We start from the raw sequence: 16,846 nt of genomic DNA on the forward strand, positions 1-16,846 counted from the left end.
ACTAATTGGATGAGAACACCCCACCCCCACCACCACCACCACTAGAGAGGCAAACTGCTTTACTCAGTGTGCCAGTTCAAATGTTAATCTCATCCAGGCACAACCTGACAAACACATCTAGAATAATGTTTGACCAAATGTCTGGGCACTTTGTGGCCCATTCTAGTTGACACAAAACTTACCATCCCAGGATTGTGACATAAATTTAGTTCATTGATAGTTGAAGAATGCTTAGAACAATGCATAATGAGCATTTGTTACTCTCATTTTCAGATGAGACTAATTTCTACAGAAGTAAAGTGACTTGGTGGTTAGCAACACATAAACTATTAAATCTTAATTTTTCTTTCTATTACTGTTCTTTTTTTCCATGACTTTATAGGCAATCAGGGAACTCTAATTCCCTTGCCCTATAAGCAAAGTAGCATTTGCATTCATTGATGGTGATATAAGATGTTGACTATATTTATACTTTTCTGAATTAATCATTACCTTCTCCAGGTGATTTCCTTGGAAATAAAAGGGAGTTCATTAAAATGTACTGATAGGGGCAGCTGGGTGGCTCAGTTGGTTAAGCATCTGCCTTTGGCTCGGGTTATGATCTCAGGGTCCTGGGATGGAGCCCCACTTGGGAGCTCCCCCTGCTTGTGCTCTCTCTATTTCTCTCTCTGTCAAATAAATACATAAAGTCTTAAAAAATGTATTAATAAATTGCCAATATATGAGTCTAACATCCAAGGAGGGAAACGTATTAGGTCAGGTTCACCACAGTGTGTGACAGCTTCATTGGGTTGTGCTCTCCTTTATAAAAGCACCGAGAATTTCAGAGAGGGAAAGCAGTTATATAAGGATATAAAGAAAGAGGGAGCTGGACACAGCAAGCCTTCAACTTTCCCCAAATTAACTCTCTATCAGAGTGTTTGGAGAAATGAGAAAACACTGTAAACCAAAGGAACACTTGAAGCTCAGCTCCTGTGTTCTTACCACTGGTCTGTAGGCTTCCTCTCAGTGAGGTTTGGGTGGGACCCATTAACTGAACATGAAGAATCCACCCCAGCAGCTTCCCATTGCACAGCTGTTTCTGAATGCCTTGGTTCTGGTCTCTGAAGAAGACATAACCTAGGGAATATTCCTTCAAATACATAAAATCTCCATAAAGTCCAAAGTGCAGTTCCCTCTCACTTTTGGCAGGCAGCAAGATGTTTCAGCTCTTAAGCTAGAATTGCCTCTTCAGGGTCACCAGGTTATTATGGAATTGCAGTAAAACAAAGACAGGCTTCCCGTGGAGAGTTTTCAATAAAGTCTTCTTTGTACACGAGGAAAATGCATCAACATATTAGCCCCCATTGTCTTCTCAGGCTCTTAGTTGAAGGGAAAAGGACAATAAAAAATAGAGGGGAAAAAAAGGAAACAGATCTTTGAGTAGCAAATGGATGAAGTTATGCTCCAGGTCTTGAGAGCAATGTCAGGATATGCTTTTTAATTTTTTAAAAATGTATCATGTCATTTGAATAAGGCAAGGCCACGTGGAAAACAGAAAGCTATGAACAAATTTGTTGATCAATAAAAGATGAAACAATGTGAAGTTATCATTTGCATAAATTAGACTCCTTAAGTCTCCTTCTCTTCTCAGATCCAAATTTTTCTACACCTGAAGAGATTTGGACAATCTGCTGGCCTGGATAGTACTAACTTTGGCAGGCATGCTGGTTTAGATGGGGAAAGAGAAGATGGTCCACATTCATGGTCCTCTACTTTGATGGGTTATATCAGAATCACGTGGAGGGCTTGTTAAAACAGACTGTGGAATGCTACCCTCAGAGTTTTTAATTCATTAGATCTAACTGGGGCCCAGCAATTTGCATTTCTACTAAGTTCCCAGGTGATGCTGATCCAGGACTACACTCCCAGAACCACTTCTGTAAGGAAAGAAATAATGGTCTGAAAGTTAAAAAATGGGTTTTGTTTTTTGTTTTCTAATACCAAGATATACTAGTTTGGATACTTCACACCTTGAAAACTACTTATGTATAATAAACTATACAAATCTACCATGTATGCATATACAGTCTTTCACAATTAAAAAATTTTCCATGTATATTATCAAATTTGCTTCTCCGAGAAGCTTAATGATATGGAAAGGGCAGTAACTATGATAATGACACAGTCAATAAATGAGAAAACGTGACACTTATGTGGCCTAAGAGTAAACACCTTGAAGTCAGTGATCATATCTTATTTATATTAGTATCCTTAAAACTTAGCAATGTGAACAAAGCATTTACAGGTCAAGAAGTCTTTCATTAGTCAGTCACATTTGCACATAACTCCTAAGTAATGGAACCAGAGATCAGAGTCCTGTGACTCCAAGTGCGGTGTTCTTTCTAATTTTCCATAATACTGTCCTGTCAGAGTTTCTCTGCTCCTAATCCTCCTTCTATTTGTACAACGTGTAATAGATCAAGAGCAGCAGTGAATAAGCCACAAACACTAACCTACTTGAGTGGCAACAATGGCATCTTCACCTCTTCCTTCGTAGGAAGATGCCTGACACACAGTAGGTACACCACTCATGTTTTTGGGGTTGAATTGCATGTTTCTCTTCCCTACCAGCTTTACAAAATCATGACTGTATGTGTCTGCCATCACAGAATCTCTGGCAGGCCTCAAGCTTGGGGAATAAGTTTCAGGGAAACCACAAGCCGTGGAAGAGAGCCACCTGGGGTTTGGTCCATATGGTTCTGGCTTCTTCCTTGTGGGAGGGAAGCAGCCTCTTTAAACCAAAAGCTTAGGAGGGGTGCCTGCCAATTCTGCTAACTGGCAGCTCCACTCTGCAACCCTTGAGCTTGCTCTGCTATGTTTCCAAGTCCTCAAATGTGTTCAAATCAAGGGAATGCTGCTGAATTGAAATGGATTTCCCCATCACTGCAAGGAAACAAGGAAAGCCTTAATTTTGACTTCTAAGCAGGGTCCCAGAGGGAGTATGCCTAATTAGACCAAGGATCAAACTCCTTCATGCCCTGCCAGAGAGGCTCACTGAGTTTCTATGGGCTGGTGGCCATAGAATCTGTTTTCTGCTCACCGTGGCCTGGCTTCCCAGAAAAAAAAAAGCAAAACAAAAAAACATAATGCATGTTATCTTATCCAAATAATTTATAATGTTGGAAGATGTTTCCTATATCAGTAATAATCTAAACTCTGTGTTTCTGGTATTTTCACAGAAAGTAACAGCTCTCATAAATGTCCCATTAATCATAGCTATACATTTTACTTGGCTATTTGAATAATTATATGCTAAATAAAAAGTTAGGCCTTCTTCGCAAAATATGAGCAACTTTAAAATAACTTCCACAAAATCCAAGCCATTTGTCTTTATTTACAAAACTAGCTGTAATATTCATATAACCAACAATCTCCATATAAAACTGAAAGTTTTCTGAAAGCATTTTAAAACTAAAAATCAGGTTGTACTTCTTTAAAGAACTCATAACCTTAAATAGACATAAAGTTATCTCTACAAAAACTAGATATAATTGTACAAATATTTTCCTTCCCAGGGTCTCAGTGACAAAGCTGTATATTTATAAATCAAATGAACACATTTGAGCACTCTATTTGTATTATTAAACCCCACAAAATAGAGCTGTCTGGACATCTTTATGTTCTGACCAACTTTGAAAATCCCAGTTGCCCCAGGAGAAGGGCCTAAGATCTTGAGGATTAGAAAGACAAGCCTCCAAGGGCCAGGTACACGGGGCCAAGAGTGGGGTAAGCAAGAGTGAAGACAAAAGTGAAGGTTAGAGGTGATTTGTAAAGGGCAGCTGTAGCCGATGCAACAGCAAGTTATGAGAAAAAAATAAAATTTAATTTAAAAAAAAGTTTACCATGGGAACGGGGACAGAAAGAAGCCAGATGAGAGAAAGGTTATGTGTTAGGAAAGTGGATTGGACCGTAGTCAGGTACTCAAGAAGGGCCTACTGGACAATGTGACAAGTCCTAACTGCTGTACATTGCTTCTTATGTGATTTCAACTCCTCTGATATAAAAAGACGGTAAATACGGGCTCTTCTTGCCTGACATCGACATGGTTTCTAGGAAACTGTCTTGTAAAAGGAGACAAATTTATGCAACAAATATTTATTAAGCATTAATATACACCAGACACTACACGACGTGCTATTTATACATTGTGTTTGCACTGTGAAAATTCATAACCCAGTTGGGGAAACAAGCATTTAATATTATTTGAATCCAAGTAAATGTTTTCTGAATTACTGATTGAACGTGTGTGCGTATGTGTATATGTGCATACACAAACAATCAGAAACCTGTAATTGGAATAATTTCAGCAAAACATCCTGAAATAATACCAGATTAAATATTCAGCAAGACAGGTCAACCACTGAAATACTTCCAAAATGATCTAAAATCACACGTTGGTGTCTCAGATTTACTGAGCTTTTGGAGCCTGGAAGGTTGTGTTTCTCTCTTGTTACTATCCCTACTTGAATCCCTTGAACCACTTAGAGTCTGTTTTTATTCCATCTTATTGATATGTAAAAATCAGATCAAATCAGAACATAGAAAATATTTATCAAATGCTTACTATTTGTATGATAAGAAAGTACTAATGTCACATCATGAGGTAACCAAATCCTTTATCCATTCTCTGAGTGGAGAAGTCTCATCAGCTGCTTGCATGGAGTAGGGTCATGTTCAGAGGAAGGGATCCTTCTTGTTACTTCTCCATACTCTTTACACTTACCTACCTACCACAAGTCCTCCCCTGCATGACTTCTTTGCCAGGAGTGGAGTCTTCACTAATTTACACCCCCAACACACACACACATACACACACCAGGAGTGATTTTTCAAAGATCTAAATTTATATACAGTCTGTAAGAGACTCATTTTAGACCCAAAGACACCCCCAGATTGAAAGTGAGGAGGTGGAAAACCATTTACCATGCTAATGGACACCAAAAGAAAGCTGGGGTGGCAATCCTTATATCAGACAAATTAGATTTTAAACCAAAGACTGTAATAAGAGATGAGGAAGGGCATTATATCCTACTTAAAGGGTCTATCCAACAAGAAGATCTAACAATTGTAAATATCTATGCCCCTAACATGGGAGCAGCCAATTATATAAGGCAATTAATAACAAAAGCAAAGAAACACATCGACAACAATACAATAATAGTGGGGGACTTTAACACCCCCCTCACTGAAATGGACAGATCGTCTAAGCAAAAGATCAACAAGGAAATAAAGACTTTAAATGACACACTGGACCAAATGGACTTCACAGACATATTCAGAACATTCCATCCCAAAGCAACGGAATACACATTCTTCTCTAGTGCCCATGGAACATTCTCCAGAATAGATCACATCCTAGGTCATAAATCAGGTCTCAACCGGTACCAAAAGATTGGGATCATACCCTGCCTATTTTCAGACCACCATGCTTTGAAACTAGAACTCAATCACAAGAGGAAAGTTGGAAAGAACTCAAATACATGGAGGCTAAACAGCATCCTACTGAAAAATGAATGGGTCAACCAGGAAATTAGAGAAGAATTAAAAAAATACATGGAAACCAATGAAAATGAAAACACAACTATTCAAAATCTTTGGGATGCAGCAAAGGCAGTCCTAAGAGGAAAGTATATAGCAATACAAGCCTTTCTCAAGAAACAAGAAAGGTCTCAAGTACACAACCTAACCCTCCACCTAAAGGAGCTGGAGAAAGAACAGCAAATAAAGCCTAAACCCAGCAGGAGAAGAGAAATAATAAAGATCAGAGCAGACATCAATGAAATAGAAACTAAAAGAAGAGTAGAACAGATCCATGAAACTAGGAGCTGGTTCTTTGAAAAAATTAGCAAGATTGATAAACCCCTGGCCAGACTTATCAAAAAGAAAAGAGAAATGACCCAAATCAACAAAATCATGAATGAAAGAGGAGAGATCACAACCAACACCAAAGAAATACAAACAATTATAAGAACATATTATGAGCAACTCTATGCCAGCAAATTAGATAACCTGGAAGAAATGGTTGCATTCCTAGAGATGTATCAACTACCAAAACTGAACCAGGAAGAAATAGAAAACCTGAACAGACCTATAACCACTAAGGAAATTGAAGCAGTCATCAAAAATCTCCCAAAAAACAAGAGCCCAGGGCCAGATGGCTTCCCAGGGGAATTCTACCAAACATTTCAAGAAGAATTAATACCTATTCTTCTGAAACTGTTCCAAAAAATAGAAATGGAAGGAAAACTTCCAAACTCATTTTATGAGGCCAGCATTACCTTGATCCCCAAACCAGACAAAGACCCCATCAAAAAGGAGAATTACAGACCAATATGCCTGATGAACATGGGTGCAAAAATTCTCACCAAAATACTAGCCAATAGGATCCAACAGTACATTAAAAGGATTATTCACCACGACCAAGTAGGATTTATCCCTGGGCTGCAAGGTTGGTTCAACATCTGCAAATCAATCAATGTGATACAATACATTAACAAAAGAAAGAACAAGAATCATATGATCCTCTCAAAAGATGCAGAGAAAGCATTTGACAAAGTATGGCATCCTTTCTTGATCAAAACTCTTCAGAGTATCGGCATAGAGGGTACATACCTCAATATCATAAAAGCCATCTATGAAAAACCTACAGCGAATATCATTCTCAATGGGGAAAAACTGAGAGCTTTCCCCCTAAGGTCAGGAATGAGGCAGGGATGTCCACTATCACCACTGCTATTCAACATAGTATTGGAAGTCCTAGCCACAGCAATCAGACAACAAAAAGAAATCAAAGGCATCCAAATCGGCAAAGAAGAAGTCAAACTCTCACTGTTTGCAGATGATATGATACTTTATGTGGAAAACCCGAAAGACTCCACCCGAAAACTGCTAGAACTCATACAGGAATTCAGTAAAGTGGCAGGATATAAAATCAATGCACAGAAATCCATGGCATTCCTATACACCAACAACAAGACAGAAGAAAGAGAAATTAAGGAGTCGATCCCATTTACAATTGCACCCAAAACCATAAGATACCTAGGAATAAATCTAACCAAAGAGACAAAGGATCTGTACTCAGAAAACTATAAAATACTCATGAAAGAAATTGAGGAAGACACAAAGAAATGGAAAAACGTTCCATGCTCATGGATTGGAAGAACAAATATTGTGAAGATGTCAATGCTACCTAGAGCTATCTACACATTCAATGCAATCCTCATCAAAATACCATCCACTTTTTTCAAAGAAATGGAACAAATCATCCTAAAATTTGTATGGAACCAGAAAAGACCCCGCATAGCCAGAGGAATATTGAAAAAGAAAAGCAAAGCTGGCGGCATCACAATTCCGGACTTCCAGCTCTACTACAAAGCTGTCATCATCAAGACAGTATGGTACTGGCACAAAAACAGACACATAGGTCAATGGAACAGAATAGAGAGCCCAGAAATGGACCCTCAACTCTATGGTCAACTCATCTTTGACAAAGCAGGAAAGAATGTCCAATGGAACAAAGACAGTCTCTTCAACAAATGGTGTTGGGAAAATTGGACAGCCACATGCAGAAGAATGAAACTGGACCATTTCCTTACACCACACACAAACATAGACTCCAAATGGTTGAAAGACCTAAATGTGAGACAGGAGTCCATCAAAATCCTAAAGGAGAACACAGGCAGCAACCTCTTTGACCTCAGCTGCAGCAACTTCTTCCTAGAAACATCACCAAAGGCAAGGGAAGCAAGAGCAAAAATGAACTATTGGGACTTCATCAAGATAAAAACCTTTTGCAAAGCAAAGGAAACAGTTAACAAAACCAAAAGACAACCGACAGAATGGGAGAAGATATTTGCAAATGACATAACAGATAAAGGGCTAGTATCCAAATATAAAGAACTCATCAAACTCAACACCCAAAGAACAAAGAATCCAATCAAGAAATGGGCAGAAGACATGAACAGACATTTTCCCAAAGAAGACATCCAAATGGCCAACAGACACATGAAAAAGTGCTCAATATCGCTCGGCATCAGGGAAATCCAAATCAAAACCTCAATGAGATTACCACCTCACACCAGTCAGAATGGCTAAAATTAACAAGTCAGGAAACGACAGATGTTGGTGGGGATGCAGAGAAAGGGGAACCCTCCTACACTGTTGGTGGGAATGCAAGCTGGTGCAGCCACTCTGGAAAACAGTATGGAGGTTCCTCAAAAAGTTGAAAATAGAGCTACCCTATGATATGATCTAGCAATTGCACTACTGGGTATTTACCCCAAAGATACAAAAGTAGGGATCCGAAAGGGTACGTGCACCCTGATGTTTATAGCAGCAATGTCCATAATAGCCAAACTGTGGAAAGAGCCAAGATGTCCATCGACAGATGAATGGATAAAGATGAAGTGGTATATATATACAATGGAATATTATGCAGCCATCAAAAGGAATGACATCTTGCCATTTGCAACAACGTGAATGGAACTGGAGGGTATTATGTTGAGTGAAATAAGTCAAACAGAGAAAGACATGTATCATATGATCTCACTGTTATGAGGAATTCTTAATCGCAGGAAACAAACTGAGGGTTGCTGGAGTGGGGGGTGGGGTGGGAGGGATGGGGTGACTGGGTGATAGACACTGGGGAGGGTATGTGCTCTGGTAAGCGCTGTGAATTGTGCAAGACTGTTGAATCTCAGATCTGTACCTCTGAAACAAATAATGCAATATATGTTAAGAAAAAAAAAAAAAGAAGAAGAAGGTAGCAGGAGGAGAAGAATGAAGCCGGGGAAATCGGAGCGGTAGATGAATCATGAGAGATGATGGACTCCGAAAAACAAACTGAGGGTCTAGAGGGGAGGGGGGTGGGAGGATGGGTTAGCCTGGTGGTGGGTATTGAGGAGGGCACATTCTGCATGGAGCACTGGGTGTTACGCACAAACAATGAATCATGGAACACTACATCTAAAACTAATGATGTAATGTAGGGGATTAACATAGGAATAAAAATAAATAAATAAATTTATATACATCACCACTACTACATAAGCTTCTGAAATATCATTTCTGCCTATACAACTGTGATTTTCTGTTTATTTTCAATCCCTCAGTATCTGAGGAATATTGTGCTTCATTAACAGCGAATTCTAGAGCTGGCATTCCAGTTCAAGGAGAGGACTAGAATCTCCTTGGTTTGTTGGAATAAGGATGTGGAGGGCAATGCTACAGGTGTCTGAAAAAGCACCCCAGTTGATGTTCTTCTGTAGAGGCAAGCACAGCAATCCCCCACCCCAGCCTCACTGAGACTCACTGAGTTCCTTGGCATGATCTGCTAGCCTTAACAATCAGGCTAATTAGTGCGTTTCCCTGAGTACAGTGTCCTTTTTAGTAAAATCAAGCTAACAATACCTGTTTTGCAGGGTCGTTCATTATAAGTACTTACAAAATGAAGTATGGGTGTTGCCTGGCACAGTGCCTACAAGGAGTAAGCACTCAATGCCTGAGACTAGAGGGCCCTTTATGGTCTGGCTCTAGACTAGTAATCAATTTATTTATCTCTTCTTTATTCCTCTCATGTACCATATGCTCTAGTTACACTTTCCAGGATGACTTTTTGTCTCCTCATCTGGCTAAAGAATATTTCTCTGTTTTCTACTGTTTTTAAACCATTGGGCTCCTATTCATCCTTTGCTGTCCAATACAAATGTTAGTTTTTCTCCTTAGCTCTTTTGTTGGATTTACCCACCAAAGCACAGGGGAATTAATCCTGATCTATGCTTCCTGTATTTACATTGAATTTTCTGTATTTCTTTATTATAATAGAAATCATAATTTTAGACAGATAAAGAGATAGATTCATGGATGATAGAAAGGCAGGTAGATAGATGATAGACAGACAGACAGAGAGGTAACTCAAGTCACCAGAAACTCTCTAAGATCAAGGACAGTTTCTTATTCATCTTTTTTTTATTTTTAAATTAATAAACTTTGGTATTTTTAGAGCAGTTTTATGTTCATAGCCAAACTGAGGAAAGCACAGAACTTACACATACCCAACCTTCCCCTCCTACACATTGCCTCCCCACCATCAACATTCCCCTTTAGTGTGGAACATTCATTATAATTGATGAACCAACATAATTATCAATGCAAGTCCAATGTTTATGTTAGGGTTCATTCTTTGTGTCATACATTCTCTGGATCTTTACAAATATATTATGACATGTATCTACAATTACAATGTCATATAGAATAGTTTCACTGTCTAAAAATACCCCCTACTCCACCCATGCATCCTTCTTTCCTCATCCTTGACCTCTAACAACCTCTAATCTTTTCACTGTCTCCATTATTTTTCCTTTTCCGCAATGTCATGCAGTTGGAATGATATAGTGTATACCTTTACAGATTGACTTCTTCCACCTAGCAATATGCATTTAAGTTTCCACTGCATGGTTTTGTGACTTGATAGCTCACTTCTCTTTATTGTTGAATAATATTCCATTGTTGGATATACCACAGTTTGTTTATCCATTAAATCTATGGAAAGATATCTTGGCTACTTCCAAGTTTGAGCAATCATGAATCATATTTATGTGGGTCTAGTTTTTGGTTATCTTCTATGTTTCATTGATCTGTATGTCTATGCATGTCTATCTTTCACCAATACCACACTATCTTGATTATTCTAGTTTTATAGTAAGACTTAAAGTTTGGGGTCTTTTGCCTTTCTGTATAAACTTTAGAATTTGTTTGTCAATATCTACAAAATAACTGGCTAGGATTTTGATGGGGATTATCCTGAATCTATAAATCAAGTTTATCTCTATACTACCTGAAGCCAGCATAGTCCTTGGCATATTTGGGGGGCCCCATTTATTTTTATTGATTCTAGATATCCACTGAGACAAATTAAAATGGATAATTTTCCACCTCCCCTAAATCTTAAAATATGTCTTCAGTGGTTGTTGTTGCAAAATAATCATCCCCTCTTCCCTATATGGTTGGAGGGAGGAGGGAAGGGGGGACCATGAAGAAGGATCGTGTCATATGCTCCACAAGGACAAGGAAACTTCTTTGCCGATAGTCATACCCTAACACCTGGAGCACTTCCTGCTCTATCATAGAACAAAAAAATAGATATTTTTGAATGTTGAATGAATATGTTTTTTGGCCAGGGACCAACATGCTGAAACAATTGCAGTTCCCCAATACACCGTGATTTCTCTGCTCTAAGTCCCTGGCCTGAGCTATTTCCTCTACCTGGGACCCTCTTCTTTCCCCACTTTTCACCTAACTAAATTCTACTCAACCTTCAAGTACCTGCTGCTACATTGCATCTTCCTTGTCTGTATCTTCCATGTGCTTTGTTCCCTATTCTCTTTCCAAGGATTAGCACACTTTGGCATGCATTAGGTACTCAACACATAATTACTGTTCAAAATAATATATTTCACCCTGTTCAAGGATTCACTCAATATCATAAAATACATGTTTATAAATTGTAATTCCTGAATGAGTTATTCATACACAAAGGCCAAATCATTACTCTAGATTAGGGTCCATAATATGTTTTGGGATGTAGTATTGTAAGAGTATTTGGCATTTTCATTTCCCAGATCTATGGTGCAAACAGAATGGACACTCCAGATTTAAATTCTCTCTCTTATTGGAAAAATTGTCTCTAATATAGGAAGGCATCTTTCATCTCATCACCTTAAAGGCAGCTGTACTCCATTTCCTGACTGTTCCAGTTGCAGCTTCTGGTCTTCTGCTGAAAGATTTCATTCCATTATTTATTACTCGACCTATTTTTTTTAAATTTTGTTATTGTTATGTTAATCCCCATACATTACATCATTAGTTTTAGATGTAGTGTTCCATGATTCATTGTTTGTGCATAACACCCAGTGCTCCATGCAGAACGTGCCCTCCTCAATACCCATCACCAGGCTAACCCATCCTCCCACCCCTCTAGAACCCTCAGTTTGTTTTTCAGAGTCCATCGTCTCTCATGGTTCGTCTACCCCTCTGATTTCCCCCCCTTCATTCTTCCCCTCCTGCTATCTTCTTCTTCTTTTTTTTTTCCTTAACATATAATGCATTATTTGTTTCAGAGGTACATATCTGAGATTCAACAGTCTTCCACAATTCACAGCACTTACCAGAGCACATACCCTCCCCAGTGTCTATCACCCAGTCACCCCATCCCTCCCACCCCACCCCCCACTCCAGCAACCCTCAGTTTGTTTCCTGTATTACTCGACCTATTAAATGTGAGTGGGAAGATTCCCTGGAAAGGTGTGTTACTGTGGTTACCAAGGGCTTCTCTCATCCCAAGAAGAGTCTGCTTTCTGGGGTGCAGAACAGGCTTTAAAATCAGCAGGAACAACACATGCTGAAGCAGAGATGTATGAAGTGCACAAAGAACCTGCTATTATTTTTAAAGCATCCTGGGAAATGCTGGAAAGGATTCTAGAGTTTTCTTTCAAAATGATAACTTATGGACAGTTTGAAGCAAAGCCATGGAAATGAAAAGACTTGATTCTCCTGCCATAGATGGAACAGTGACTTTTTATTCTCCTATCTTCCCCCACCTCAAAAAATGCATTTTTTATGAGAAAGTCAAATTAGCCTTGTCTTGCAGGCAAACACTCCTCACAGAACAAATAAGCCTTTTTTGTTGTTGTTGTTAAATTACAGAAACAGTGAAAGATTTATGATTCTCCTGGACAAAATCCTTTTGTTTTAAATAGTTGCCATTTTTCCATAAAGAAATCAGACACCTTGTTGGTGTTTTCTTATAGTAAACATAAGGTCACTGAAAGAACAGGCTAGATGAAAGATCACCCTGGTATTAAATTACTTCCATCTGCAAACAGTGTAAATCCCATAGACATAAAAAGAGAAGTTATGGTTAGAGTTCTGAAGTGTCATGTTTTTGGACTTGAAAAAAGTCCTTCTGCTGAGAACTTTATTCTATTGCCAAGATTAAGGAACATAAAGTCGTGACGCAGTAACTGGACCATGTCAAAAGCATTTTGCAGTAGAAATCTCTCTTGCTCACTTTTTCTCAGCCTTTTCCCTCCATTCACTTCTTGCATTATCTAACATTCGAGTTTATATTGGAAGAAATTGCTATGAATTAAAGTCCCATAGTGTTAGTTCTCAACAGGTTTTTAAGAACTTATTCAAGGCATACAACTACTCTCCTCGGCTTTTCTTTTTACTGATTATACATTGTTTATGTTTGGGATAGAAGTCAAAATAGTATTTTTTAGAAACAAGGTCATTTACATTTGTAATCAATTAATGTTATCCACAGTTGCAATTTGACTAAATTGCATGGTAGTCTGTAAGTAGGACTTTTTCTCATCCAAGGTTATTAGTATTACTGTAAGAGAGGGCAGTGACTGTTGTGCTCTTTTGGCTTCTAAGCATCTGAACTTCATTCCTAGTTTTGAGAAATATATTATTGCATGAGTGCAACCATCTAAGGCTGAATATTTGCTTCTGAATCCCCTGAAGACAGGACATGGACATGAGCTATCCACATCCAAGATTTGAATCTGGAACAAGAGATGCAAAGTGGTGGGCAAGTGCCCAGTGCCCAGTGGCAGTAAAGATGGTGGTGAGACAAGCACTTCATGGTCGGTAGTAGAAGAAGGCATCATGAGAAGAATATATCCTATGATGTGGTCTTTACTGCTGTTCCAGCTCTCCCATTCAATAGTTCAATGTTTTTGGACAAAAGCTTTAATAACTGCTTCAGTTCTTTCATCTGTAAAGTAGGAGTATGAATAGTTACTATCCCACAGTACTGATTCAAGGGTTGAATGTGTTAGTGCACGTTGAACAGTATCTAGCACATAGGAAGGTCTTCACTAGCATTACCTGTATGAGACACGATGACCTTCCTGTGGGTGTCCGCATAGACTGAACCACATTCCTCAGCCTTCTTATTCATTCTCTCCAGTGTTATGTTTCTTAAATTAACCAGAATAATTTTCGGTTGAATACAACCAAGAATCCTGACTGAAGTCCATCTCTAAACTGATTTGTATTTTCAACCATGAAACACTTTCACACTAGAGACTCATTTTAAGTTCACAAGTGGGGTATTTGTGAAAAAAAATTGTTTCTCTTGATAATGCTCTATTTGTGAAATGCTATTACATAAAATTTCTGTGTTTGGCAGTAGCTATTCTGGCAATATTGCCATGTTTATTTCTTTCTGTGGTATAATTAAGAGGTGAGTTACAAGCATGCAGGTAACACTGAAACAGGAAAGAGTCAGAGCTTCTGTTTGTGCTAGAGGTGTTCACATGGAAGGACAGGAAAGAGAGGAAGAGAAAGGGAACATGGCAGACACACCCAAGAGTGCCAATGCCCTGGGCAGGGAGAGGTTCTGCTTTGGCCCATCCCGGGGTGGGGGGGGCGCTGTGGACTTTCCCCCAGCCGCTTACAGAGTGCCTAGGGAAGAGGGGGGGTTTCTGGACACAAGACAAAGGGTTAACTCAAACAAGGAAGGAAAAAAAGCAAAAAGGTTCCTGCTGGACACAAAATACTTCCTTTGAGCTGGACTTAATCCAGTTTCACCAAGTCAACAGGCTGGGCTCTCCCAGGGGCTGGGCTAGGGTTGGGGGTGGCACGAGGATATGGAGTATGATCGCAGTGAGACATGGGGATCGGGGCTGGGGGCAGATGCACAGGACACCCTCACTGTCCTTCCCCTGGATGGCAGCGGGGGCCTCCAGCAGACCCTCAGCCCTGCAGGCACCCAGGTGGCTGGCACCTAGGCAGTGAGGCCAAGAAGGTAGGCAGGACCGGTGCTGGCCCTTCACTGATTCTGCAGGCGGCTACAGAGCTCCCGCAGGCTCCGCTCCCCAGCCCAGCTGCAGGTCTTGAGGCGGAAGGTCTTCAGCTCATCCCTGAAGGCTTCGTGGTTCATGGGCCGGTAGTCCTGGGGCTCACAGAAAGTCGGGTGCTGCAGGAAGAACTCCTTGTAGGCGCCCTTGAGGATGTACATCTCAGGATAGTAGAGGCTGGGGTAGTCGTTGGCGGCTCTGTCACGCTCCCTGATGAAACGACACATGCAGGGACCACGCTCAGATGAGAATTCACAGTGGAAAATGAGGATGATTCTCTTGTCCAGATTACAGGGTGTGATGGAGCTCTGTAGCAGGAAGGTCTCAGCATCCCGTTCCAGGGCAGGTTCACGGCAGTCTTGATGTGCCCGCCTTCATACTCGTAGGGGTACCTGCAGTCCACAATCACAAACCTCTCCACGATGTTGCTGAACTTGCCTGCCAGTAAGGCTGCCATAGTTTCTGGTGAAATGTACTTGAGATCTTGGTGCTTCCCATCCACAGTCTGCAGAAGGAAGGCCTTGGAGTAATCCCCAATCAGTTCCCAGTGGTCACTGTCCAGGATAGTTTCAATCTCCTCGTGACACAAGGACTTGGAGCGGAGGACACGGGCTTTAGGTTCTTCGGCCTTCTGTTGCTCCTCTGGAGGGGTCACGCTCCTCCTCCGCTTGTTCTGTATGGGCAGGTCCCTGTCGTGGGGCCGCTCCAGCCTCTTGAGGATGGGTCGGATCACGCTGCAGGACATGGACGGAGAGTGGAAGAGCCTCTGGCACTTGCTATACATGATGAGGTCCTGCTCTTCCTCCTTTTCTGAGGTCTTGACCAGTGGGGCACTAATGAGGCTCTCCATGCCTGGGGGTACCGCGTTGTCGTCCTTTAAGTCACTCTCCAGGATGTCCACAAATCCATCATCTTCTTCAGAGGCCCCCTGGGTGGCAGTCAGGGAGAAGCTGCATCGGGCTGGGGGACTCAACTCCTCTACTTCCATCTTGCGCTCAGGGGTGAGACACATCAGGTCGGGAGCTGAGTTTGGTCTCTGGGCAAAGGCTTCTCTGCGGTTGGCCCACCCTGCCAAAGCATGGGCATGGCTGGGATGCGGGGGTTTCCATGGCATCCTGAAGACAAATCCATCCTCACTCTTCCTGCAGCTGCCAGGTGCTTGGGAGTTGGTGATGTTCCGTAGCACAGGGCTGTGGCCCAGAAGCCTCACCAGCAAGGACTGGAAACATCGAATGGTAAACTGCTAGTTTCGGATGACCTGGCTGGCTGCTTGGATGGTCTGCTCAAATGTCTGCTCTGCCATTTGGGGGTCCATGGGGCTGGGAGAATCCATACACAGACCTGCATCAGAAGATTCAGAGGATTCAGACGACAGGGAGGATTCAGATGCCCGCTGCCGGGACAGGGATAGGCATGTGAGCGGGCTGCCTACCTGATGCTTTGGAGTCTCACTGCCAAGCCCGGCGAGGTCGTGCATGGTCTGGGTCAGGGTGGTGACCGGTGAGGAAGCGGCCGTGCACTCCGGGGACCCCATGAGGGCGTGAGCTCCCAGCTGGAGGCCCAGGAGGTGGCTGGGACGTGGGGCGCCACCGCGCACGCTGGCAGGACTGAGAGAACTTTTGAAGTTCTTATGTCAAAGCAGAATGATTTTTTTAGTTCTGCTGAAAATAGAGAGGTAGTTTGCCTATTTGTATTTGCCTATGAGTCCACAAATATGCCTCAGGGAAAGAAGAATAACAAGCAATATTTATATGCTCATAAGGACGACATGGATCTTCAACTCCTGAAAACACAGGGCATAGGTCAAAGCTCTGTTTGGCTTTTGTCCAACACAGCCTGAAGATATTATGGAGACATCATCAGGGAGAAAACACCAGTGCAAACCACGTCACGACTGTCAGAAATCTGGTTCCATGTTTTAAGAATTCCAGAAAGTT

General features: G+C 41.1%; 1 protein-coding gene across 1 annotated transcript; it reads right to left on the reverse strand.

Annotated features, from left to right (window-relative positions):
- Nucleotides 1-14,566: 14,566 nt before the first annotated feature.
- Nucleotides 14,567-16,458, reverse strand: LOC123847669 (M-phase inducer phosphatase 2-like). Its single transcript, XM_045879479.2, is given in 2 exon segments — nucleotides 14,567-15,249; nucleotides 15,252-16,458. Coding segments are annotated over 2 exon segments (1,560 nt in total). The 5' UTR covers nucleotides 16,444-16,458; the 3' UTR covers nucleotides 14,567-14,881.
- Between the last annotated feature and the right edge of the window lie 388 nt (nucleotides 16,459-16,846).

This window comes from Mirounga angustirostris, unplaced genomic scaffold (assembly GCF_029215605.1).
Source record: "Mirounga angustirostris isolate CCGP_5_RB_7025 unplaced genomic scaffold, mMirAng1.0.hap1 SCAF_2, whole genome shotgun sequence".
NCBI classification, from domain to species: domain Eukaryota; kingdom Metazoa; phylum Chordata; class Mammalia; order Carnivora; family Phocidae; genus Mirounga; species Mirounga angustirostris.